Source organism: Chiroxiphia lanceolata, chromosome 2 (assembly GCF_009829145.1).
Source record: "Chiroxiphia lanceolata isolate bChiLan1 chromosome 2, bChiLan1.pri, whole genome shotgun sequence".
Classification (NCBI taxonomy): Eukaryota; Metazoa; Chordata; class Aves; order Passeriformes; family Pipridae; genus Chiroxiphia; species Chiroxiphia lanceolata.
The window spans coordinates 89,884,223-89,911,294 of NC_045638.1; the positions used below are offsets into that span (position 1 = coordinate 89,884,223).

Sequence of the window (27,072 nt, forward strand, 5' to 3'; positions counted from 1 at the left end):
TTGTGCTGATGTAACAGGAGCTTGCTTTGGTGCCAAAGCATCTTTCTTACCCAAGGCTGAAAGGTGGTGCCTTGTGCCTGAACTACTCTTGCCAATAATGAATCCATTCATGTTAGTTCGTGGTTTTTGCTGCCATATTGTTTCACTCCAGTTCCCCTAGGGCTTAAGAGGGAAGGCTATGCACATCTTTCAAAACTGAAACTTTAAAAGCTCAGGTAGTTATGGATGGATGGGTTATGCTCTGTATTCTTCTGCAGCAACAAAAATCAAAAGTAGCTTTGTGATGAAGGTTGTACTTCTCAAAGACTCAGTTAACGTTCAGGTTCAGGACAGGGATTAAAAAGCAGCCAAACATGCAAAGCCTGATCAAGCATCCTTTTATTAAGAACAGTGAACATGAAATGAAGAAGGGAAACCTTCCCATTTGACTGAAATAAAATCCAGTCCTCAGAAGTAGCTAGTAACACTGGCAGGCTAGCTGTCTGCCCACCCTGCCAAGGGTCAAACTGAACAGGAGTTCTATCACACCCAGCCTGTTAAGGATAAAACAGTTTAAGGGCACACTTCCTCTGCTGATTGCTGATTCTAACCTCCTCCTTCCCTGCCCCCAGATTACATTGGACCAAACAGTGTTATCAGGGTGCAAGCAAGCATAGGCAACTTTCTTTGGGCCTATTTTCATTCATGAAGCCGCAGAAGTCTTCTCTCCCAAGAATAAGGATGTAATGAAAGAGATCCAACAGTATAGTTAAAAATGCAAGGAAGCTGCTGCCACATTTTATCCATCTACTAGCACTTTCCTTCCTCTCTTTTTCTAAGAGGGGTCAATAAAGAGGCCATTCCAAAGATCTCTAATGTTTTCCTACCTATGCTATTAGGCCTTCTCCCATGTCACTACAACTTTTCTGCAACAGTAGATGCTTTCCACACAAAAGAGTCTCATGTTTCACTGAAATACTCACGTGAAACTTCTAAAAACAGAAAAGCCAAGACACATGGTTTATAACACCATCTTGCTTTCAGGTATTTGGCTGTAGAGGGCACTTACCTCTTCACAGTTTGTGTAATTCCTTCAGGTTTTTTTGCCTGTTTGTTTGAAGCAGAGGTGCTTCTGGAAGAGAACTCTGCCCAGATTTTCACCTTTGGCAATTTGGTTACAAAACTTCAGAATACCACATATAAAAAAAAGCCAAAACCCAAACCTGGAGGGGCTGAACAGGAGGAACTCGGTGTATAAAATAACTTCTACCCTTCAGCAATGAGAAGTAACATTAAAGAATTAGTATTCAGTTGTGGTGGGGTGTGTTCAGTTTTTTAACTGAGGAAGAGAAATATTTGTTTTATAACACCAAAAAAAAAAAAAAAAAGAGCCTTAGGCAGGCAGTACAGTCCTGCCAGCTTAAACTTTGTCCCATAAGCTCTCCTGAGGATAATGAAGACAGACAAAAGAATACAAACTGGTAAGAAAACACGCACACAAAAAAAAAAAAAAAACCCAGCCTATTTCACAAAGAGCCTTGGTGCTTCTGGAGACTCCTTTGGATCTTGTAAATTATGCCCTAGCACAATGGGAAGACAAACCTAGTGCTGCAAGGTTCCCTAATATTAGACAATCTCCCTCCCCTTTGATTTTCCCATCACTTTGTCATGAGCACTCAGGAAAAATCCTCTGACTGGTTCTGAGAGAAGCACCTGGAGTGAACAGCTGCCACAACACTTTAGCTTTACTGTCTCCTGTAGACATGCAGAGTGAAGACACGACAGCTCCTATTGCCACAGGCCTTCAAGTTTGGTATATGTGCTGGAATGGCTATTAAACCCAGTTCATGAGCAGCCTAGGTATTTTTAAAAGTGGAAAAGCAGCAGCCCCTTTTACTCAAATTCTTCTTTGTCCACCTTTGTCACTCAAAATTTTCTAGTTACCCTTCATGAAACCCCAAGCACAGGTGCTCCCAATGTCCATGTGGGCCAGCTCTTATGCCTCAAGTTCTGGCAGTGATATTCAAAACTAATATCTAGCAGACCTGCCACGGCAAACACGGATGAGGGAAGCTCCCTTTCAGAAGTCTTTTAAGACAGAAAGAGATCCCCTTCACAGCTTTATGTGGTATACAGGGGAGTCATATTCAAAATCAGTAAGAAGGGAAGTTGCTTAAAGGCCCCAGGTGGCAGTTCTCCCCAACCTCGTAGCACCATAAAGAGACCAAGACATGGGCTTGTGCATGGCAGTTTCAATCAGTTAAATTCCTTCTCATTCTTCTTGAATGCAAGACCACAGGGGACTGTTCCATTCTTCCCTGCCCCAGCAGGATGCTCCAAAACTGGCAGCTGCCCTGGGCTCAGAGCAAACGTGAGACCTCTGGCTTCAGAGCTGTTAGGTCTCCTTGAGGACATTGATCTTGGCACAGATCTTGAGAGCTGGTCCCAGCTTGATGTTCATGGCACTCATGAGATGTTCCTCCTTTAGAAGCAACAGGGCCTGACCATCAATTTCCTGTGCCCGAAACTCCTCAGCAATCTCCTGGCACCCTGTGAAACAAACAAACAAACAAAAAGAGTAGTGAGAAACATACATGCCTTGGGCACTCCCCTGCACCTACTCTCTGCACCTCTGGCAGGTACAGAAAAGCAAGCTAGGAATCTAACCAACCCCCCTCCCCACTTTAGTCCTCAGTCTCCCTGAGCACACAGGATACTTGAGAAATGCATCTTGAGAATCCATCTGTATGACTTACTCCAATTCAGAAACATGCAAGAGCACTAGGCACCACTGACACTATTTTCTTTCCAGAAAGAGAGCCAACAGATCTCCCCATGCTACTGGATCACAGGAGTGCAGGAGAGGATCTTAACTTCACCTTGCAGTGATGCAATGAACTCGTACACTTCCTCCACACTCCAACGACTAGGATTGCTGGACAGGAAGACTGGGTTGATGCCATGTAGATCTGGGGTAGGTGGGGCCATACTAGAGTTTGCCAGGTCCCTCTCTCCATGACTGGCCCTTACTGACAGGGGTCCTGGAGATGTAGGGGACAAGGCTTCATCATAGCTGGAGTTATCAGAGCCTCGACTCGAGTCTTCCTGACCCTACAAGCCCATAGGAAAGAAAACAAAAGGTGTTTTGTAAGAAATTCAAAATTACTAGCTGCAAAATAAGACATTGGGACAAGCAGAAGTTGTCCCAATAGTCTGGAACAACTGTCTCAGGCTGTTGGTCCACAGGCAGCTGACCCAAGAGCTCCCTCTCTTCCTCAGATCAGCACTGAAGCTCATTCGATTCTTCTATAATCCGATTTAAGTCATTCATGTGGATTGTTTTCTACCAAGGCTGTCAGCTGATCTCACTCACTGAGACCTTCGAAACATACACGGGAGCGAACACAGAGTGAACAGAACAAGTACAAACACGAATCCACTTTCTGCAGTCAATGAATGACTGGAACAGCTCACTGTGCCTTGTGTAACAAGTGTGTCAATGTGCACTCAGCACATTCTGTATGACTACATCCACTGTGACAAAGTGGTCCATCCAGCAATGACAAATTTTACACAGACCTGCCCTGACAGGACAATGTCCTTACCCTGTGGCGCTTGCCCTGGATCTTTGTTCGAGCAATTTCGGAGCTGCTGCGCCGAGGCCCCCGTCGGCGCACACGAGCATAGTTAGCTTCCTGGAATTCCTTCATTTTCTTTCTCTGCAGCCGAAACTGATGGCTGCAGCTGACATTGTACCTCAAATAAGCAGAAGCAGAGCAGCAGTTAAGAAACAGCAACTATCTAAGTGTAATACTTCTCCTTGCTCTAGATGGGGATAAAACTCCTCTTTACCATCAAGTTCTGTTCCTCCTCCTTTTAAGACTTCCCCTTGGAAGGAACCAGTCCAGACTTCTGACACAAGCAATATTTGGACACCAGAGTCTTGATCTAACATCTGAAGGGTCAATTAAGTCATTCCCCTAAGGGAAAAAAGACCCATAACAAGCACTCTGCTATCAACAGGAAGCAGCAATGACTAGTCTAACTTCTCCCCATTTTTTTTCCCAAATGCTCCCTTGTGTCTTTGTCTAGTACCAATGTATTAGACAGCGATCAGTGTGCATTAATTTAGGCAGTCAAATGTACATTTCACTGAAGAGAGGTTCTTTGCAGCCCCAGAACTTCCCCCTTCCCACTTCATTTTCTGAGCAAGCCAGAAATTCTGTTTATACTCAACACCACATCCACCTCTCCGGACCTAGAAGCATTTACAAATCATTTAGAGTCCTAAAGGATCTCTGTGGCCAGTACATCCCATGGAGGGAGAATCAGATATACTGCAGTGTTGTAAACTACTTGGATAAGGGGCACATGCCCAGTTCCATAAAATGCATAGTCAGAGATAAGGAAAATTCCGTCTTGCTATTATTACCTTTTAGCACAGGTCATGGAACAAAACCTCTTGGAGCCACGGAACTGAGTTGCTGGGGCGTACTTCCCACAATATTCACACTTCAACAAGTTTGCCTTCTTATCAAGCTCTAGAGAGATACAGAGATACACACTATCTGATGATCTGAACTGAAACAGATCACGCACACAATGATTCTCCATTCCACCGCTCTTCTTCTGAAGAGACAGATTCCAAGCACGATTTTCTACTGAATCTAGTAAGTAGTTAGCTTGGGGAAGAAGCTGGGAAAAGAGAGGCAGAAGCTCCACTAATTAGGACTTCAGGATATTGAACAGAGCAGGTTTTTTCTCCTTGTCAGTACTGTTTCATGGAACAAGTGAAAAATAGCATATCCCTCACATCCTACAAGGCTGTGGGGGAAATCTTCATAGCTGCACTCTCTGTTCTGTCCACACATCCTTCACAGTCATTAGAGACAGGTACAGTTCAGATTCTCCTGCTTACTACTGACATGGGATGTGTCAGTAGTCATATTAACAACAACAAAAAATATTTTGCACTCAAAAAAAGGAGATTCTAGGTCCATAGCTTGAGTCTCTTAAGAGTTAGCAGGAAGAGGTACAAGTCTATAAAGTTAATAATACAGTATCAGAGAGCAGAAATTTTCAGTAACACTAACTAGACCTCCTGGTGCTGAAACTCACCCATGGAAGCACTGTCCCCTCCCAGAGAATTGCTGGACAGGTTTTCATTCTGGCCAGAAGGAGCCTCTCCCTGCAGTGGTTTCTCAGATTCTTTCAGCAGCTGAGAACAACCCACCTGGATAGGAAGAGAATGAGTTGGACCCAATAGTAAAGGATTCTCTGTGTTCAGCATTTTCTGCAAAGTATATGCAGCTCAAAATTCAGCTCAGAAGAATCTCTCTGCCTAATAGGGAAGGAGACATGCTGAACAAAGTTATTAGTCCTTCCTGACTCAGAGGATTGGCCATTCATTCAAAGATCCCCAAATACTATCTGCCTGCAATATATATAGCCTGCAATTCCATGTAACTGCATTTCCCCTTATTTGCTTCAACCTCACTCACTGCCTGTTCAAAAGGCATCTTTCCCTCACTAAAAATCAGAAAGAAGAACCTCCTTGTAATTCTTGCATAAATTATTGCTTTGGGGACTACTGGAGTAAACAGTTGCTGTAATACTTGTTCTACTTCTTCCAGCTCGTTCTCTTTAATGACACTTCTTAATGCCTTGCTTCATTCATGACACCTCCCTCCACTCCCTTCCCCTTCACTGTCTGCATCTCAAGGTAGAAATGCTGAGTTGGAACATGGGGAAAGATGGAAGTCCACCACCCTCCCAAGAAGCTTCTACAGCTCCCTCCCCCCAAAACAAAAAATCCCTACTGGAAAGGGCTCTGCTCCTTCCTGGATGACAAAGCCTTCAATGATGTGCGTGAGGATCTGGGGCTTGACGATGGCTTGTGGGGGTTTGGAGTCTCCCATCTGACGTGACACCATTGCCAGGTTTGGGGTGGAAGCAGAGGTGGGGGTAACTGAGGCTCCTTCACTTGACGTGATATTTGGGGTTGCAATGGCAGCAGTGTCAGAATTATCTGGAAAGTTAACAGCACAAGCGTCAGTTCCCTTTGCTCCACCTACTTCAAGCGGAATATAAGAACAGATCATTAGCACACACAAGCAGAGCTCTCCTTTGTACCTCACCTCCAAGGCCACTCTTCTCCTCTATGTTTTTGGGGCTGTCTGTTACAGGAGAGGACCTGGCAGGCAGGAGTGCAGTGACGTTGGGTGATTCCTCCTTCTCCTCCTCAGACTCTGCCTTGCGCTTTACTGCTAAGGTCTGAGATTTGCCCTGCATGAATAAAGAGGAACACGTAAGCACACAGAAGAGCTCCAAAGCAAAGAACACAACAGACAAAAGACAAAAAAAAAAAATGTATCGTGCTCCATCATACTTGATTTCCAGCCTGGTTCCTTCTGGACGTGCTTCTAACTCCTTCACAGTACATACCTCTACTTAGGAGCATTTGCATAGCAAGGAACAAAGCTTGACAATACTCACTACCATACCACAGACTAGGACCTGGTGTCCCAATTCATGTTGATACATTGGTATAATATCAAGACAATATGTGAACCTCAAAGGATTGTTCCAGGAAGAATGAAATGGAATGGCATTAATTTCCAAACAGGCTTTTGGCTAAATCAGATCAGTTTCAGCAAAGGAGAGTCAAAAAAGCAGGGGACACATGTTCCCTATGAGCATAATTGCCCCCACTCTAAATATGAGACAAATCCTGTGACACCTTCCTGAAGAAGCAGATGGAGTCTAGAAACAATCTCAGAAACTGGCTAAGGAGGTGTTCAAAGTGAGGCTAAATGGAGCTCTGAGCAACCTGGCCGAGCAACCTGGCCTAGCAACCTGTGTCCCTGCCACAGGAGGGGGCTTGGAACTAGATGATCTTTAAGGTCCTTTCCAACTCAAATCATTTATGATTCTATGATCTGAGTTTGTAAAGTGCTGTTGTCCCAGGGATTTAGGCAGGTCCTAACCAGACAATTCACAACAGCACAGACGAGGCTTGTGGAACACGAACCACCTTTGTTTTCCTCTGCACAGCCTGTTGCTAGGAGATCCTCTGAGGCCTAGAGTCAGTGTCTGCTACCATATACCAAGGGGTCTGTGACACAGAAGAATCCACACTGGAGCAGTTCACGAAAAACTGCAGCTTGTGAAAAAGGCCCACATTGGAGAAGTTTGTGAAGGACTGTATCCCATGGGAGGGATCCCGTGCTACAGCAAGGGAAAAGCATGAGGAAGAGACAAAACCTTAAGAACTGAACCATAACCCCCATTTCCTGTCCTCCTGCACTGCTCAGGGGGAGGAGGTAGAAGAGTTGGGAGTGAAGCCTGAGCCCATGAGGAAGGAAGCAGGTATTTTTTAGATTTGTTCTTTTCCAATTACCCTACACGGATTAATTGGCAGTAAATTAAATTAATTTCCCTAAATTGAGTTGGTTTTGCCAGTGATGGTAATTGGCAAGTGATTTCCACGTCCTTATCTCAACCCACAAGCTTTTCATTGTATTTTTCTCCTCATGTCCTGTTGTGAATGAGGAGTGATACAGCACCAACTTAGTGGTCACCCAGCAGCCAGCCAAGGTCAACCCACCCCACTGTTACGTGTGATACTTAATATGTGATGTGGAAACCTGCTCCATTTGGGGGCAAGCCTTTGAATGATAATGTGGAATAGAAATGCTTGTAGTCAGTAATTCCAGGGGTTGGATTGGAATTAGTGGTTTTGAGAGCAAAAAAGTCTCCACATCCCTTTCCCCAAACCCCTTGCCCATCCCATCCCACTGACCTGGGCCTGGACTGCGATTGGTGTCCTAGGAATGAACAAAGAGAATCCATATGCTATTCTCCTTCTCAATGGTATCACTTACTGGCAACTGGACAGACTGCATGTAGAATGCTGCTGGCATCTGAGCCACAACTGGAGAGGAAGCTGGGCTCTTCACCATGTGGGCTGTGCCTTGAACTTGTGCCAAATTCACCCCTGTGGTGAGAGGAGGAGCTTCCTGTGAGGATGCTGGAGCTGAAGATGATGATGGGGAAGCAGCATGGGTTTGGGAAACAGGCTGGACTACAGCTGGCATTCCCCGGGATGTCGGCACTGCTGCAGCAATCTGAGCCAAACCCAGTGCTTGGGCTTGGCCTGAGCCCTGCTGCCGAGTACCCACTACCTGCACTGGGATGTGTGGTGGAGGCTGCTGTGTTGCTGACATTTTGGCAGGCCCAAGCTGAGGTGGTTTGATGGGGGTGACCAGAGATTTTGACTGAATTGGAACAGGTGACTTTGTGGCTGGCTGGCAAGGACTGTCCTGCTGGAGCTGCAAATGCTGGGGTTGGGACTGCAACATAGGTTGTACCACAAGGGTCTGAGCCTGCTGCTGGTTCTGAGGTGGAGCCTGCTGCTGTGGAGGCTGAGTTTGCTGCTGCTGTTGGGTCAGAGATGCTGCTTGCTGCTGTTGCTGCTGCTGGGCCAGTTGAAGATGAGTGGCTGTGTGAAGAAGCTGGGACTGGCGGTGCTGGAACTGCTGCTGGTGATGAATGGCTATCTGCTGCTGGATCACCACCTGCTTCTGCAGATGGATCTGCTGCTGCTGCTGGATCAGTGAGTGTGGCTGAATCTGCGTATACGTTGCTACACAAACACAGAGTGAGAAAAAACAGAGCAGAAAAGTTAGTAACGATGCAGCTGGGAACAACAAAAACAAGGCAGGCAGCCACTGCATTGGCTTGAGACATTAAGCTCCAAAATGACTGTTAGCTTACTGGCAGAGGACATAAGGGACTAAATCAACTTCTCATGCTAATAGGGAGGGATAACCCCTCAAGACAAGAGGTCTCTGGGAGCCCAGAAGCTGGGAGGTGTGTGGGAAAACCTTTCACTATCAGGGCTTTCAAATGCTATTCTTGCGAAAGCCCAGTGGTCTCCAAGAGAAAAAGCAGGTGTGCACTTACCTGAGCTAATCAAGGTCTGACTGGGTGCTGGTGTAGCAGTCCTGGTCAGGTTCATGCCCACTGTTTGCTGTCCGCTGCTGTCCGTTTCGCCCTTTTTTGTGGTTGCATTCTCTGTCTCTGTCTGGCTTCCCTGGCTGACAGTCACAGCCTGGGCAGCCGCTACTGGTAATGGCTGAACCACCCCTGTGCCCTTCCTTTGGCAACTGCCAGCAGCACCTGCCGAGGAGGTCTGGCTCAATCCCATTGAGGTCTGGCTCCCACCACTTGCCACCACACCCCCGGAGACACCATTGCTGCCTGTTGCTCCCTGGCTCAGGTTGAGGGACTGGCCAGCAGTGCCAGAGGAGGCCTGAGCCACTGCCACAGTCTGGCCTGTGCTGGTGGCCTGTGGTAAGCCCGAAGCCTGGGAGCTTCCTGGCAGAGCTGCCTTCTGAGCAGAGCCTTGGAGCTGGGTGTTAGTGGTGGAGGTCTGCTGGCTCCTCACAGCCAAGTTCTGCACCTAGAAACACACATACAAAACAGAATCCATTTGCTTTATACACATTACTTGCTGGGAGTTTGACAGAGAATGTGTAAGCAACACACTCTACTGGCATGCAGGCTAAGTTGATGCCTCAAGTCTCACGTGAGGAGCTGGCTAACACTGCAGGGCAAAGCTCAGGTATGGCTCGCCCCAGGAAGCACATTATCCTGAACTCCCTGCTGCTCCATCTCTGATGGAAATTAAAGATCTCATGGCACTTTGTGAACAAGATTTGAGGATACCATCTTTCTCCGAGGCATGTTACAGCCTTCAGACCTGCCTGCCATACAATTGCACTGGTAGGACCCAGTTTAGCATCGCTCTAAAAGCACTGAGATACTGCTTTAAAGACCAATCATTCCTTTTCAATTTTTGTGCCACTTGCCTCCTGCCCCTGTGCAGGGCTTTCCATTCAGCAGGCCCACAGATCTACTTATGGCCAGCACCCCTTCCAATTTCACCAGTTCCTCTGTAATTTGGTGCTGCCATCCTCTGTTGTGACTCCTCCCCCAAATGCAATGTTATCTTCAAAGTTCGATCATGGCTGACTTTTCTTCAAAGAAAATGCTCCAGACAAGAAAAATATGAAGTAACTGGAAATCCCAAGAATGACTGGGATAAGACAAGGTAAATGAAAAGCCATAGCAGCTCCCTGACCCAGAGAATTACTTACAGATGAATGAAGCAACTAAGACCTTGTGGCCTATTCAATCTTTGGCATCTTTACAAGAACAAATCAGCTGGGTGAAGGAATACTACCTCTGGCAAAGACATTAAACTGAAGAGTAACTGAAAACTGAACATAGTTCTTTTTGCACAAGCACAGTCATGAAACTGTGAAGATGGGACTGATCCAGCCACTGGCTCACATCAGAAATTTTCAGCAGAAATTAATCCCATCTCTGAAGGCAAAAAGCAAACATTAAAATACGGTGGCAAAAGAAAACAGAATCTCCTGCTTGCACAGGGACATGGGTTGGGGATAAAACAGAGATGATCTGCCTTACAGGGACAGTTTAAGACAAAGACCAGAGTGTGGGGTGACAGAAAGCAGGGGAAGGGGGGACTCTGGGAGGGGCTGTCACTGACCTGGTCTGTGTCTGCATGGACCCCAGGAGACTGAGTGGGTGGTACTTCCTGCTGGACAGCAGCCACAGCCCCGTTGGGCATCAGGATGAGTTGGGAGGCAAGAGGCACATTGCGGCCCAGGGTCCGGTTTACCTGCAACAGGTTCCCCAGCTGTGGCTGTTGAGGATCAGATGATGTGGAATGAAAGAAATGGAGTGGAAGAGAAAAAGAAAGACAACGAACCACAAGCAAACATTACAAAGCAACACTGGGCTGCAATGTCACACACTGCAAAACCACCAACCCTCTTTGCACTGTAACATTGAACCTAACCCTCAGGAGCAGGAAACTGAGAACAGTTTCCTCAAGGAAACAAGCATTCTTCTATCAAACATGGGCCTGGGCCAACTCCCACAGACTGCCTGAGGCTGGCTAAAAAACTGAGGTATCATTGAATTTTCAGATGTTTACCAGGGACTGGTAGGGAAATGGTGATAAAAGACATACATCCAAGATCAGGGTTGCTTGAAAAGATGGGGAATACAATCTGTATCGGAAGTCAACTGAGAGACACAGTTGACTTTTTACGTAGGTAACCAAGTCCCAGACTATCTATATAGTCAAGCCTAGTGTTTTCTATTTAGCTGAACTCTTCAAAGCAATTAAAGCAATGACTATTTGTTCACATTCATTTATGTTTCTAAACTTACATCCCTGAGCACAGCAACAGTAGAAGAATAATTTACCATATATCTGTTCCAGCACTGAACCAGAAGAGTAGTTTTTTTCTGTGAGCTATATTCAAGTCTAGGACATATATTTCACATTTACACTCTAGTGAGAAGTGCTATGGGATCTTTAACATCTATGCAGAGCAGAGACACACAGTTGTTAACATTCTCACCTGAGTCACAAAATACAAAGCTCATCTACCCTCAAAAGCAGAGCCCAGAATCAAATTTGTGGTTTCAGGGACAAGAGCTTCCCGATACGATTTTAAAATATACTGCAAAATTCATAAAGTTAGACTTAGTCCATAGGTGATAGCAATCCCAAGCAGTGAGACACTGAAGTAGGTAGTAAGCGGGTTTCACGGTCAGGACACATTTTGCATGCACATCTCTTACCCGAAGATACATCTGGGCCTGTGACTGGTTGAGAGGTGGTGAGGTGGTATTCCCAAGGAGCACAGACTGTGTCAGGGTTGTGGCGCTGGGGGAACTCACGCTCTGTGACCGACTGATCAGCTGAGCAGCTGATGTGGTGGCTAGGTTGATCTTAGAACAGAAAAAAGTTCCAAATCATATATGAAGACATGGAGACCAAGAAATAAGTACAAATTCACTTAGTGGGGTACAGCCAGAACAGACATTTTACAGTTTTTTTCCTGTATCCCACAGGGGACCAAGAAGAAGAAAGTTCTTGTCTTAGAGGGCTCATCTTAGAGGCTATGCAATCTAAACTAGCCAAAGCCCTGGATACTAACCTCATTCGTATGCTGAGCTTGAGTATCACTGTTAGCATGCAACTGTAATAAGAGATCCAAAAAAAAATTACATCATTTTCTCCAGCCTCTCAAGTAAAGGTAGAAAACCCACAAAATCTTCTCTACCCTACCCACTCATCTACTCTCCAAACAAATCCAAGCTCCTCAATACTCACTACAAAATAGACATCCTCTCATTCAACAAACTACTACTCTGCCCAAGACAAAAGGAGATTCCCTTTCAAGCTGCCATGACTCCTTCTCCAAAGTCCTGACCCTTTTCTAATACATGACAACATACCCCAAAGTCTCAGCAAACAAAGATCCATGTCTACCTTTCCAGCTAAGAGGCCTCTCCCACCCAAACACCTTATCTGGTCTCCTTAACCCCCACCAATAATGATAGCACCCCAAATCCTCAAAGTTGTCTGCATATTGTGGATCCCCAGCATTCTTAGAAGCTGTGTGGCTGACTGCCATCCTTAAATACAAAGAGGAGAAAAAACAACATGGGGAGTAATAGGGAGGCTTCAATATATGTGTGAGGGAGTAGTTTTACTTACAGAAGCCTGGGTGGTGGTAGTCTGTTGAGAGGTGCTAGTGTTGGGGGAGCTGGCCTGTCTACTGGCTGCAATTGTAGCCTGCAAGAAAGATTGACAGAGAAATGAGTGCCTGGAACAAATTTTTAATCCAGGCCAATTATTTGGCTTTATCAGAACACCTAGTCCCTTAGCCTGACAGTGAAGGACCTCCAGTCCTTCCACTCAGGGGTAAACACCCTACTGTTCCCCAGCTTGTCATGCTACACACTGCAACTCTCACCCTAATGCTGAAATCCACTGTTAACATCCAGACATTCCTTGCAGTATTAGCACTTTGCTGGGCTAACTAGGCACTTTAGTAAAAATGCAATGATAGTACTCCAAGTAACAAATTTCAGATTACACTACATACGGTTTGTGGAAGAATATAAATATTGGTTTCTTTATTTCCCCCTCTCTGATCCCAAGGGAATTCGCCTGTATGAGTTTAGTTAATTTTATAACTAAGATTTGTGCAAAAGTGACACGAGGATTTTAATCCTTCAGTAGTATAAGACAACAGGTAGGTATTTTATGAACAACTACATCCTGGACTAACTGTCAAGGAGTTCAGCTACTGAGATATTGTTACACAAACAGAACTGTATTCACATCACACATAATCCATCCTCAACTGATGATAAAGTCTGGTAGGTGAGCAAAGTTGATAAAGAAAAAAAAATATTCAATAGTTATACATCATAAAATATCTTGATTCATATTGATCTATATATGTCTCAATTAAAAAGAAAGCCTCCTGGTTGGACGAGATCCACCCCAGATCCCTCTTGCTGTTAAAGAAAACATGAGCTACTAAGTTTCAAGACAGAAAATTCAGAGGATAACGCCTGAAATTTCACTCAAACACAAACATATTTATTCTCAGAGAAGTAACAATCCACTGTTCCCTTTAATATAGTTTTTTAACATTATTGCATTCATGGCTGATTTAACCACCCATCTTTTATTTAAAGAAGGTGCAGGGGGTAGTCATAGGCCTCTGGAGTACAAGTTCCCTCATGGGGATACCAAATTTTATCTTCCCCTGCTCTGTACCTGAAAAACAAATGAATCTTTGCATCAGGCTTCCAGTTTACTAGCTGTCTGTATTAACTCTAAACAAGAGGACTTGTCTCATCAGGGATCAGGATGACCTCAGTGCACAAGGCACTGCACAAGAAAACTTCTGGATCTTCCCCAGAGAATGATCCAATTCTTCTCCTTCTGCTTCTTGGCAACTCACCTGCTGGACAGCAGCCAGGCTGTGAAGCTGGGCACTGTTAAACTGCTGCTGGAGCATAAACTGATGGAAGTACTGGGCTGCATTGGGCTGCCTCTGGAGTGCCTGCAGGGCCTAGGTAAAGAGGAAAACCCAATTGTCAAAACTTGTGTGTGTTTGAAGGGTGATTGAAGAGCGCAATGAAGAAATAAGTAACAGCCACGAGAACATCCCTAGACCAAATGAAAAAGAGCATGCACTAGATTAGCACCTCAAAATCCATAGTACAGTCACAAATTTGGTAACAGACTGAATCACAGGTGTATTCCAGGACAGCAGGAAGCACACTTGCAAGAGCTTAATAAACTCCAGGAATCTGGAGATGTGTGTGGTCACATACGCAGACAAGTTTTCCCATGTATGGAGGGTATAGACAGGCTGGGATGGTAAACTGAGTGACTTGCTCTAGAACAGCAGGGTAAAATCAATGTATTGGATCACAGTACAGATTAAATCTAAGAGGCTGGACACTGAAGGAGTAACCTATAAAACATGACGTCTCAGGCTGTAAGAACTCAGGCCTAGCATAAGAATTTCTAAATCTGAAAACATGACAGTCCTCTGAGCTTGCTCCCACTTGGACACATAACTCAGGGGAACACAAAAGAGTTTACCACCACCTTCCACTGAGGCACCTGCCATCCCAGAACATAACTGTGTCTCACCTGTACTGCCTGTCGCTCATAGAGAGACATCTGTGATATCTGAGGACGGGTGCTTCCTCCAGAACTGGAGCTCCCGCTGGTGGAGTTGGAGTTCTGCTCACTTTCGGTCTCCATGGTGACAGGATCCCAGGAGCTCAGGCTGAGCTGGACTCCAGATCTACACTGAGAGAGTTGGAAAGTAAGTCGGGCTACAGAAAAAAACAAACTGTATTTGACTACATTACACAGTTTTTTTACTGGAATATCTCAATACCAGGCTCCATGCACAACTTTGCTACATCACAGGGACCAGGGATGGTGGGGTTCTGAAATCACCCAGAAATTATACTCACAGTTTAAATTTTTTATGACCACAGTCAGAGATGTAATGTACACATTCTCATATTTTTATTGCCATGCTATAGTTGGAACCTACAGCATCATGAAATCTTAAAAAGGCAGTGAAGGAGCAGCTGCAGTTCATTCAGGCAATCATTTGTTTACAGACCTTTCCTTCAAGAGGAGCTAGTGAACTCAGGCAAATTCCACATTGCTTCCAGTCCTCCATTGCACTTTGGCAACTTCTGATCCTCTCCTCCTCCAGTACTTCAACTCCGTCGCCCTACTGCAGATATACCAACTCTGTCCCTCCTTCTCCTAACCTTAGCCTCCAGCCCTCAACACTTTCTTTCTTTCTCTGATCATATGGACTTTCTAGCTACTTGTAGTTCCTGACAGATCTTCTCTTGGATAACAGACTAGAGGCTGGTATCTGTGGTGGCAAGTTGCTTTCAGGAGGAATGGAGTCAGAAGCAGAGTGGATGAAGTGTTCACTGGCAACACTTGTAAGGCAAAAGTTGCTGAAGAGGTCTTTCAGCAGCAGAAAGATGAGTTGCAGTGAATCGCAGGACTGCGAAAGGACTGGAGAATGTTTTCATCAGCAAAGAGGAAGAGAAGTGAGACTGAAGAGAGTGCTTAGCAGAAGAGTAATGCATTGAGATGATCAGGGAGTTTTCTACAGCAAGAAACATGAGCTACACCAGGAGTAGTGGCAGGAGGGGTTAGAGTCAGAAAAGGGAGCAAAAGTGATTATTCAACAGAATTCCACTGGGAAAAAACCCGCAAACCTGACTTTTTAGAAGGATGTAATTTCATGTAAGATTTTTTAAAAAGTTTCTGATAGTCCTATTATCACTGACAGCCTATTTATTTCCAAAACACCAGCTGGCTCCTCTGTAATGTATATGAGAGACCTCTATATGATACCCCTCTAAACGAGCTTCCAGGAGCCCAGAAGACGGGCACAGCCCCTTTATCTAGCCCTTACTAAATCCAGAGATTTTGAGCTTCACAGCCTTCACCAAACAATGTTTTCCTGGTGCATAAACAAACAGACCAGTGCAGCAGAAAAGAAGGTGCAACAATAGTCTCAACCAGACAACTTTTTAAATTCTGACATGGTGTTAAGGGCAGCAGATTACTCGAAAGTAGGGTAACAGCATTAACACTGCAGAGAATGGGTGGCTAAATCAAGGAATTGCTGCTTCAAACCTGCTCCTCAGAATGTGGAAAATCTTTAATTGGCAAGCAGAAAGCTGCTGCTCCAGTCCTGTCTTCCACATACATCTTTATCTCTACCCTCAAGTCCTGCCCAGGCATCTCCCTGCTAATCCAACACTGGCCTCCTGCACTGCTTCTCCAGCGGCCATCGGTAATTCTGCCCTGAAGTCATCTTCTCTTCACCTGAGACACACCTCCTCCTAACTGGTCACTACCATCTTCAGGCACAACTCTACTACAGCTAGAAGGAGTTGGGCAATAAAACTATCCAGAATATAAAAGCTCTGGAGAAACAACTGCCTCAAAGGTCTTCCCCAGAGTGCAACACCACAAAAATTAAATGAAGCCTGAAAATAAACAAACTGAGAAGGGAGAGAATACAGACTTTTTGAAGGAAGGAAACTGTGGTGGATAAATGAAGTACTTTGAATGGAGTTAAAATGCAAGTGAAGCTACACACATTACACCGAGTTCTATAGTAGCTTAGCTGCCATTAGAAGACAATTTATGCTCCCTTGCTCACCCTCAACCTCCCAGCATTCACCTCATTTCTGGTGCTCATTAGATCAACTTGTTAACTCTGCAGAAAAGCTACCCTCAACATCATTTTCTGCCACATCAGTGAGCTGAATTACCTTACTTATGATGCCAGAAGTGTCAGTGAGAGGAAAGAATGCAACTAATGTTCACCCTTACCCTCAACAGCTGCAAAAGGGGAAACCTGGCTTCTGACTTGGTGCTCTGTTTCACCAATCTGTGTTTCCTCACTAAACAGCACCACTGAATCCTAAGATTTCCAGCATTTTTGAGAATTCCATATTGATCTAGATCTTATTAAAATCAGGTCCTAGAACAAAGAGAATCTTACTGAAACACTCCTGGCACAAGAGGTATTGAATAATTTTGCTGAATTTCTGTGCAGGCAGAAGGCCTTTTGGAGACATGGACAGAAAAGCACACTCTCCCTTTGCAGAAGGGCAGTAAGAATTTTAAGTCACTCACAGCAAGCAGGGTTATCCAGCAAACCCCTTCCCAAATACAAAAGTGAAAAGGCACAGTATTTCCCCAAGCAAGTTCATCTAAGGCTGCAGCTCCATGTTATTGTAATCCGATCCAAACACAGGCTATTCCCAGACAAAATAGCAGAATTACACCCCCTCCTCTCCTCCAAGTGCATCTTCCAGCACCTTCCTCTTACAAAAATTTAGTGATCACTATGCTATCACATTACTTGACTCATCTAGCTGCTCCATGAGATGGATAACTCACTAAAAATTATTAAACCATGGGTTTTCCAAACAAACAAAAAAAAACCCCAGACTAACAATGTGGCCATTACTTGAAATTAACCTTTGAACAACAGCTAGAACTGCACCCCTAAAAGGCAGCCCCTGAAGGATACAAAGGCCTTTTAGCTCCATGGCAGGAATGACCACACAGCAAAAAGGAAGGGAAAAGGGAGAAAACTGGCTCAGGTAGCAGTACAGGCATGAGAACATGGGCCAGTACAGAGCCTAACCCACACTGCTGATCTCAGCACACCCCAAGAACACCACAGGTGGCCCATCTACAAGTTCCTGACCTTTCTCAAGCATAAGAGCAGAGAAGAGTCAGGTCACACATCTACTCTAGTCATTGAACACTTGGTAGAAAAGTTTTACTTGCTCACCCCATCCATTCCCCCCTGGCACATAACTGCTGTCTGCAGAACATTTCCTAACCTTCTAACTGGTTTTGTCACATCATCCTTGAGAAACTAAGTTAGCAAACAAGTAAGATTTGCACAGGTTTGCCCCACAGGTTCGGGGGAGAAAAACTGATAATTAGGACTACTGCAGCGCACTCTCCTCCGTTACTGCTACCAACAGCTTCCAAGCTACCTAAGCAGAGGTGCGAAGCTGCCGGGACACGCTAACTCTGCTCTGGGATGCTCTGGAAGCAGCAGTAGGTGCGACGCTGGAGCACTGCAGGACTCCCGCACCAGCCGGTCCCCACTCCGCCGTGCCCGGCCCGCCCTTCCCGGCCGCGGGGGGCGGCAGGGGAGGCTGGCAGGGGGCAGGCGGCACCCAGGCCGCCGGCAACTCCGGCGGCAAAGTTCACCCGGCACGGCGTGCGGGCGCCCTGCCCACCGCCCGTGCCGTGCCGCGCCGTGCCGTGACCGCAGCCCCGCCGCGCCGGGAGGCGGGATGCGCCGCAGGATGCCCGGAGCCGGGCGGCGGCTGCCCGGGGGCGGGAGCGGGGCTGCGCTGGGGAGCTGCCCGGGGCCAGGCCGGGCAGACAATGGCTGCACCGCCGCCGCTGTCAAGTTCCATCCCGCGCCGGCCCCGGGGAACTCTCCCGGCCGCGGCCGCCCGCGCCCCGGGCCCCGTCTCACCTGCGGCCGCCGCGGCGCTGCCCCGCTCTGCCCCGCTCGGCTCCGCCACCCGCGGTGCCCGCGCTCCCGGAGCCCCCGCGCCGCCGCCGCTGCCGCCGCCGCCCGACACGCCCCCCGCGCGCGGGCAGCCGGGCCGGGCCCGCCGAGCGGGCGGGGCGGGGCGGGGCGGGGCGGGGGCTCCGGGCCGGGGCGGGCGGTGCCGGGGGCGGGACCTACCCGCGGCTCCCGGCGGGGCCGCGCCGTGGCGGGGCGGCCCCGGAGGCGGAGGGCGGAACGCGCGCCCACTCAGCCCCCGGCCCCCCCTTATTCTTTTCTTTTTTACATCCCTTTTTTAGTCCCTTTTTTCTTTTTTTTTTTCTTTTTTTTTAAAATCTCGGCCTCCGGGGCTCCCCCGGCACTCCGTCACTTCCTCCCTCGAGGCGCTTCCGGGCACGTGGTGCCCTTCCCTGGGCGCCGCTTGCCCGTTACCCTGGTGACGGGAGCAGGAGCCTGGCGGGACGCGGGGTTGGGAGCGGCGGGAACGGCTGGATCGGCCGCCCGGCACCGCACTTGCGGCTCCGTGCTGGGCCTGCAGGGGTGGCGGACCGAGGCACAGAGGTGTTGATAAGCATCACAGCCCGGTGGTTCGGCAGGCACAGAGTGCTTTTCGCCGACCTGAGCAGATGTCCCCTGTGCTGGGGTACACTTCACCGTCGGTCCTTCTGGAGACTGGTTAACCTTGTTAAACATTAGTAGCTTTGTGTATCGCAGAATCACCGAATCAGTTCGGTTGGAAAATACCCCTGAGATCATCGAGTCCAACCTGTGAGCAAACACCACCATGTGAACTAGACCATGCACGAAGTGCCATGTCCACTCTTCCCTTAAACACCTCCAGGGCTAGTGACTCCACCACCTCCCTGGGCAGCCCATTCCAATATCTGATCACCCTGAAGAAATTCCTCTCAATGCCCAGCCTAAACCTCCCCTGGTGCACCTTAAGACTATGTCCTCTTGTCCTGTCACCCTCTGCCCTGGAGAAGAATGTAGGTTGTAAGCTGCTTGTGCTGGTACCTGGAACAAGCTTTGCTGAACAGACAGAACACAGAGGTAATGATGGTGCCTGGGAAGTTTTCTACCTGTGTTGTGTACAGCACATGCAGAGATGCACAGTGGAGACCTGCACAAACAAGGTAAAGAAACCACAGTGCCAGAGATTGCTGTCAGCTTTTAGAAGGGAAGCTGTGCTATGCGGGCACTTGGACCTCACTTCCCTTGATTATTCTCAAAGAGCATCAGTTTGTTGCCTGTCAGTTGCCTGGCTTAGGGTAAGAGTCGTTGATTATGGCAAACTTATTAAGTTTTAACAATAATGTTGTCATCATTAGATGACAAGTGGAGAGAACTATTTACAAGAGCATGTAGTGACAGGACAAGGGACAATAGTTTCAAGCTGAGAGAGAAGATTTAGATTAGATATTAGGAAGAAATTCTTTACTGTGAGGGTGGTGAAGAATGGCACAGGTTGCCCAGAGTAGTTGTGGCTGCCCCATCCTTGGAAGTGTTCGAGGCCAGGTTGGATGGGGCTTTGAGCAACCTGATCCAGTGGAAAGTGTTCCTGCGCATAGCAGGAGTGTCAGAACTAGATGATCTTTAATGTCCCTTCCAACCCAAACCATTCTATGATCAATATATTTGTTTCTAAGAAAATGACAAATGTCCATCAGGTCAGACCAGTGGCTCATCTAGATGAGAGTTCGTGAATTTCCTGTAAGGATGACAGCTCATGAACCAACATATACAAGATGCAGAAGCTCAAGCACCACAGAGGCTATGAGCAGCATAAATGCTCCTGCAAATGACGTTTGAGCTTCACCTTGCAAGAACATTCCATCTGGCTCTGTAATGATAGTGCCAGGCTATCAATTCGCAGGAGATAATTTCCATTATCAATTGGAGTCGATTTTCATTGACTTAGCATCACAAAATAACATTTGCTGCTGCCTGAAAAGCAGCAAAATGCACTGTACAGGAGGGCATTTGGGCTGTTACCAAACACACCTGCTCTAAACGCTGAGAGTTCTTTCTTAATTCAGATGGAAAACTGGCTGATTTTTAAGGAGATATTTAAGGTTATTCAAAACAAAAGGTCAGATAGTGAACAAAGAAACAATGACAAGGCAGGGAACTCAGCTAACAGTAATCCCTGTGAATCAACCACTCCTAAAGCCCCCAACAACTGGATGAACGACTAAGCCATTTGTCCCTGTTGCAAAACCCACTGAAGTGGATTCAAGGGAGGAAACTCTCTGGAATGTATGCAAATGAAGAGGAGCTACTGCAATAGGACTAGGAGGAAATACTGTAATAAAGAGGCTTTAGGACTTACTGAGGGGTGCTTGGAGGCTGGGAGTGTTGTTGGAATCGATAAAGAGAATTGGAGGATTTACAAATCTACACTGGTGAGCTTGGGGTAAAAATCACAGACAGGGAAGTGGAGGGATCAAGGTGGATCAAATGGAGAGAACATAGGCATAAACAAAACAAGTCAAATGCAATCAGTATGTTTACCCAAGTTTTGCATCTGATCACCACAACCTGTACTATATTTGTAATAAATTATTTAAATTATTTCCTGTGCGATCGTGCTCTCTCTTGTGTGCATGTGGTCTGTCTAGTCAGCAAGTAAGATGAAAGGTTTGTACGGCCAGAAACCTGAGACCTATGAAGGCACATTTCTCTGAGCTCTGGTCCTTAGGAACAGGATCAGGCTGGTGACACTGTGCTTATATGGATGCCTTTGAAGTACTGTCTCCTGACAGCATTAACCTGTGTGTGCACCTCTGTTGTGAACTTGCACACCACTTTGCTACTTCTGGGATGTGAAACAAGTGAGCTCTCACTCATCTCCATTGACCCAGCAAAAAAGGAAGCCACTGGATCTTTCAGTCCACCAAATTCAGCTGCCCTTAGTACTTTTTAGGGAAAGCAGGTGCACCTGGCCAATATGTACAATCCATTCCTCTTGTTCTACTCCCATATTCAAGCATGGTAGTAGGGATGGTGGAGGGTACATCACAACCTGTTTTATTTGGTGTAGACTGGTTTTCCATTAGACTGTCGGAAAGGTTTTTGAACCTGATGATACCTTTGGCTTCAATAACTCTTGTAGCAGCAAGTTCTTGGAGTCTAAAGTACCTATTTTTTTTGTTTTAAATTGATTACCAACTAGTTTCATTACATGCCCCCAGTCTGCCATGGAAAGATTTGCTGAAGAGCTGTTTTCCATTCACTTTATCCACCACCTTCCTTATTTTTGTGAATGTTGGTACTTCTTCTCTACAAATTCTGCTCATTTTGTTCACCAAATGATAGGATCACGGACTTTTTAGTGTCTCCCGATAAAGCATTTGTTCCATCACATAATTGTTGTCACCGAGGCTCATGCTGCAAATTGTGAGACTGGCTTAGAGGGTCTGGCTGGAAACCTGTCAGATTCTTTGCCTAAAAATGAGGCATTTCACAGATAACTCACGTTTTAGATGCAGATCTTCCCAGCTCTGGGTTCTACAGGAAGAAGCAGCCCATTTTCATCCCAATTACCTTTTTTTTTTTTTTTTTTGGTTCCGATCCATTTTGGAAAAGGAATTTTTTGTCTGGAGAAATGGCATCTTGCACAGCAAGCCATGGAGCGATGGTGACACTCAGTGGCCCTGGAGGAAAAGTGCACCTTCTGAGTTCACGGAGTTTTTTCCGGTTTATCAGGAAGACAGTGGTAGCAAATGAACCTTATACACAGGTGAGTGAACAGCACTTAGCAAAAGGATGAGCCTGCATACTGTGCCGTATGGATTCATATAGTACAGGCATATAAATGAACATCTAGCCTGCTGTCTGAGATTTAGTTACCAGATTCCCTGTTAGCTGCCTCCTGTACTATGCTCTTCTAGACCTTGTTTTTTCTCAAGATGAAGCTGCAAACTTTGCAGGAAATTTCCCAGCTGACTCCAGACCGTCTGAACAACCAAGAGCCACATAGCAGCTGTGGTGAGGTGATGGGAGGAAGTTTCCTGGCCATCTGCCCCACCTTTGCTTACACATAGAAAAGGTTCCTTTCTTGCACTGGAAGATATATCCTGTGGATGTCACTAAGGACAGGGAGCACCTTTCAACAGTCAGAAGAACTGAGCAAGCATCAGACTGCCCACTCAGAACAGATTAGCTCCCTAATGTTTGCTCCAAGAGGCAGAGACCTCACTGACTTTTACTGTACACTCCTATCTTAAGGAAGCTTGCCACACAGCAGCTCTTTTTCAACTCTCTGCTTTGTCAGCTTCCTCAGACCCTCTCAACTGCAGCTGAACAACCTCAATCTGATTTGAAACCACAGACTGGAAATATCTGTTTGTATTCTTATTTCACATACTTGGTTTTCTTACTTACCTAGTCCACACAGGTACAAAGTGACAGGACTTCCTATCATCAGAAGTAGAGTAATCTTGGTGGACCTTCTTCTATTTAGATCTAATTTCATGGCCAGCTGATCATATAACCTGTAAAATAGACCCCTGACACCTGTCTATTTAGAGGCAGGAGAGCCTGGCTCATGGCCACAATGAGCACACTGGGCTACAGGCTTCAGGTTTTATTTATAACCTCGCTATCTGAAGTTTAACCAGATCAGAGGACCTTGATCCTGAAGCTCTTTCAGTCCAGTCCAAATATGCAGAGGAAGAAACTTGCCAGGAAGGCCACTAAAAGATTGCAGGTCCCACTTTGCTCCCTTGGCAAAGCACCATCAAACAGTCTCTTGAATCCTGTAATGTCTTGAGAAGGGGCAATGCTAGGGGAAAAACCCTTGGAGGCCTGTTCAGTTCCTTCACATTCTTGCTTACTTGAGGTGAGCGCTGTCCTCTTTTTGTATCAGTTGTCCACAGAAGGAATCACTTGGTTCCTCAGGTTTTCTACCTCACTTAAATGCTTCCTAAGCACTGCTATGAGACTTTTATTTTCCTTTTTTCCTGTCCTTACTGGACAGCCTCAAAAGTAATGATGAGTAGGAGTGCAAGTGTTTACTGCCCTTGCAAGCTGTGTTGATTAGGCAAAGGGCTGCTAGACAGGAATCTCACAAACAGCCCTGGTCACATGACCTGCTTCACTTTATGTTTCTTTTTCTCCTTTTCTTTTTTTTTTTGTTGTCTCCTAGGTGCTTCCTCTTTAGAAGCATCATCACTTCCCAAATTCATAGCTCACCTTGTTCACTTCTTCTCCATTGGCCCTGTGCTTGTTGACCTCATAGCTTTACTTCATATTTATGGCACAACTCTCCTGGTAACTTCTTTTTTGGTAATCAGCTCTGTGAAACTAGCACCCATTTTTTCTTATCTAGTAGCCCATCTTTTATGTGCTACCTTGCTGATGTCAATGCATATCCTGATGAGCCATCTGCATACCCTATTCTCCTGTTGTATGTGTTGCATCCTGAAAGTCTTCAGATTGTTTTCTTTTTTTAAATAGTGCCACAGGTAAGGATTAGTCATTTGGGTTAATGTCTTGACATGATGGGACTGGGTGTTGCCAGAGTCTAAACATGCAGTGAATGTTTATTTTGGTCTCATGGCCTTCCTTCCTGAGGCATTGTTGCAAAGTCCTTTTCTGTCTGAATGAACTGGTGAAGTATTTCTTCCTTAGCCTTCCCTTGCCTGTTCCTAATCCTCAGTTACGACAGAAAGATGATTCACAGGGCCGTGTAGTAAACCAGAGCAGTGTTAAAAAGGTTGGGGTTTTTGTTTGGTTTTTTGTTTGTTTGGGGGGGGGTTGTTGGTTTGTTGTTTTTTTTTTTGCTTGGAGTTTGGTTGTGGGCTGTTGTGTTAACTAAATCGAAAAGGTAGCTCAGAGATGGGACTTGGGCAGGAGAGAGAGAGTTAAACCACTGTAGTGATGAAAAGCAAAGTATGTAATCATAATGGGCACAATGTCTCTTTTTCAGGCATTGAAATCTTCATCAACTGTAAAGTCACTGCCTTTTTTCCAGGTTGCACATACTTTATTTCAGCCAGGTTTCACACAGAAATTTAGGGCATAGATGAAAGGAAACAGGGTGTTTCCAACACAGCAGGGAAGAGCAATGAAGTTTTTCTTATGGAACCAGAGCCAGAGCATACTAGTAAGAAACCTTCTTCGAGACATCTGTGAAAAGAAAGAGGAAAAAAAAGGCAAAGTGCCTGATGAATTTTAAGGAAGCTCTCTAAGGACTAAAAGATCTTAGGGGATGAGTTTTCAACATCCTTTTATCATTGACAGAGTCATTTCCAGTTGCATTCAGATTTGGGATGCTGTGAGAATTGCACATGTGTATGGAAGTGAAATAAAAATAGATCCTTTTAATATTCCATGGTATGCTCAACCATAGTCCAAGAAGGCCCTACATCACATGATGGGATTAAATACAGAGCACAGGTGGGATGCTTTGTTTGCTTACCACCAGTCCTCTGCTCTGTTCCAGCTGTTCCCACCTTGGAAGCCTGTTAACACTAACCTGAACTGCAAGGGAAAACATATTCTCTTGCTGTGCGTTCATCTGTAGAAACAAAAGAGAAAAGGTGGTAAGCTGCAGAACTGCATGGTAGGGTAGTGCCAAGCTTCTTTCTCTGTGACACAACCATCCCACTACCTTAATGTTTCACTCTTCAGACTGTAAACGTAGGAACAAAAAAGTGTCTACAGTGGGTCAGACCAATGATCTGTCTCCCCAACATGTGTCCCATACAACTGTGAAAGATCATCCTATGCATTATACCTTGTAATGCAAGGACATTTTTTGTAAACAGAGAAACTTTCAATAGTGTGTCCTAACAGCCTTGCCTATTTACTGATAATTAGTATTTTCATGTCAGGTAACACTTTTTAAATTTTATGTACTACGCACAAAAATTCTTGTACAGAATGAAATAGCAAAGAGAGACCATATTAGGTGACAATATTTAGATCTGTAATGGCTGGATTAAGAAGTGTCCTCCTCTTCTTGCCATGGTGCGGAAGGGGGGAAAAGAATGGAACTTAGTATAAAACATGTAGGCCTGTGGTGCTGCTTTCTAAATCATCAGTGGCAGTTTTTCCATTTTGTTCTCAAATTCTTTCTTAAAAAGAATTCTTAGTGTTCCACCTGCTGTTTTGTCTCATGCCTAGCACAGAGAAGAGACTCAAAATGACAAAAAGATCTCTCTTCTGTGTGCTGATAATTCATTTAGAGCTTTAAAGGGTAACAAATTATTTTCCTATTATCCTCTGAGATATGGAAGAACCCAATGGAAGGTGGGATTGTTACGCTATACATGAAAAGCATACAACTAAATTCTGCTTTCTAATGGATCAGGGTGGCACTATGTAATATGGATTTGAAATAAATGCCTAAGTATTCTCAAGAGAGCTAAAGAGCTGGAAAAGACATGGCAAGTTGACAGAGAAGTCTTTTTTCCACAGAGATGTTGCTTGAAGCTAGAGGAAGTAAACAGTGTGTCATTTTGAACACATAACACCCTACAACATAATCATAGTGCCAGGCAGTCTCATCTGAAGAACTTTTCTAAGCAAGCGGTTCTGCTACTTGAATGTTAAAGTCTTACACAGAGGAAACCCAAGCTTGAAGTTGCAGGAAGAAGTGCACTGGAATAAGGAGGGTAAGGGAATAAGGGTCACAGACAGAATTATGTCTGAGTGGGGTGTATAATAGTTACTCTTTGCTAGTGTCAGTGAAATCTCACCTGGCTTATAGTAGTCATAGACATGCACTGTTGCTGCTTTCAGATTCTGCACTTCAACGTCTTGTTCCACTGAGATGTTAAGCTTCAGAGAAGTCTCACCCAGCTGAAAAGAAGTAAGCAGAAATGCAATGGTCATCTCAAAGTCATCTACATACCAGCTTTACTCCTTCTCCATCAGAGCTTTCTTTCTCTGTCTTTCCAGGTTCTTCCACACTCTTCCTCTTTGGCCGAAATTGCCCACTTGATCAGACTAGAAATTTGTATTTCTCATCTGTGAAAGTCCCAGTGCAAAGTACTTCAGTTGCTACTTCTTCAGTTGTCAGTTCCCTGTGTTCTTCCTCTTACCTCTTCCAAGTAGATTGTGACTTGGTCTGGTTTTATCTCTGTCTTTTTCACTAGGGGTATCTTCTCCAGCTGTATAGGAAGGCAAGAGATGAGCTTGGTTAACATCAGCGTATTGGCCTTCTCTGTCTCACACCAAGTTTGGTATTTGTCAGTGAACCACTAAGCCTAGTCAGGCCTGCGTTCCTCAGCTATAATGGTGTTGAGATTGTTGAGAGCACAAGAGGCCTTAGAAAACATTTTTTCAGATTTGGATCAAGTGTCCTTGAGCCATGTTCCTACTTTCAGTACTTGTAGCAAAGGGAAAGATGGTTATTAGGAGGCTATGATGGGACTTCCTAGCTATTGCCTGGAACAATGGAGCATGCCATTGAACAACCCTAAGAGATTCAACACCATTTTATGGAATATCTCTTACAGAGGCACTGGCAACTGCAAATGGTCTCAGTGCACCCCAGGTGATTCTAACTAGGTGCTTTTCAGCTCCTGTCTAACTTCTTACTGCATGTGCAATCCTTACTACTCAATAT

At 45.6% G+C, this 27,072-nt stretch overlaps 2 protein-coding genes across 7 annotated transcripts in view; both read right to left on the reverse strand.

The window, feature by feature from the left end:
- Positions 1-360: 360 nt before the first annotated feature.
- On the reverse strand, positions 361-14,701 carry PHC1 (polyhomeotic homolog 1). Of its 4 annotated transcripts, none has more exons than XM_032678732.1 (15): positions 14,546-14,689; positions 13,845-13,955; positions 12,584-12,661; positions 12,021-12,062; positions 11,662-11,811; positions 10,556-10,687; positions 8,944-9,442; positions 7,863-8,623; positions 6,117-6,264; positions 5,799-6,007; positions 5,098-5,212; positions 4,412-4,520; positions 3,585-3,735; positions 2,859-3,090; positions 361-2,529 (listed from the first exon to the last, which is right to left on the reverse strand). In XM_032678732.1, exons 1-15 carry the CDS (start codon positions 14,657-14,659, stop codon positions 2,375-2,377), a joined length of 3,006 nt encoding a protein of 1,001 aa, XP_032534623.1. In that variant the 5' UTR covers positions 14,660-14,689; the 3' UTR covers positions 361-2,374. The 4 variants fall into 4 exon arrangements, with proteins under 4 accessions (XP_032534623.1, XP_032534622.1, XP_032534624.1 ...); XM_032678731.1 differs by having other exon boundaries at positions 10,556-10,711; XM_032678733.1 differs by lacking the exon at positions 12,021-12,062 and having other exon boundaries at positions 10,556-10,711; positions 14,546-14,701.
- A 9,783-nt stretch (positions 14,702-24,484) lies between these two features.
- LOC116782292 (alpha-2-macroglobulin-like protein 1) overlaps positions 24,485-27,072 on the reverse strand; it is a 29,293-nt gene continuing 26,705 nt past the window's right edge. For all 3 annotated transcript variants that reach the window (XM_032678727.1, XM_032678726.1, XM_032678728.1), the window contains exons 34-37: positions 26,546-26,614; positions 26,201-26,303; positions 24,976-25,017; positions 24,485-24,626 (exon numbers count right to left, since the gene is read on the reverse strand). In XM_032678727.1, the coding sequence (XP_032534618.1) occupies positions 24,601-24,626; positions 24,976-25,017; positions 26,201-26,303; positions 26,546-26,614 (240 nt within the window). In that variant the 3' untranslated portion in view covers positions 24,485-24,600. The remainder of the gene's footprint in view (positions 24,627-24,975; positions 25,018-26,200; positions 26,304-26,545; positions 26,615-27,072) is intronic.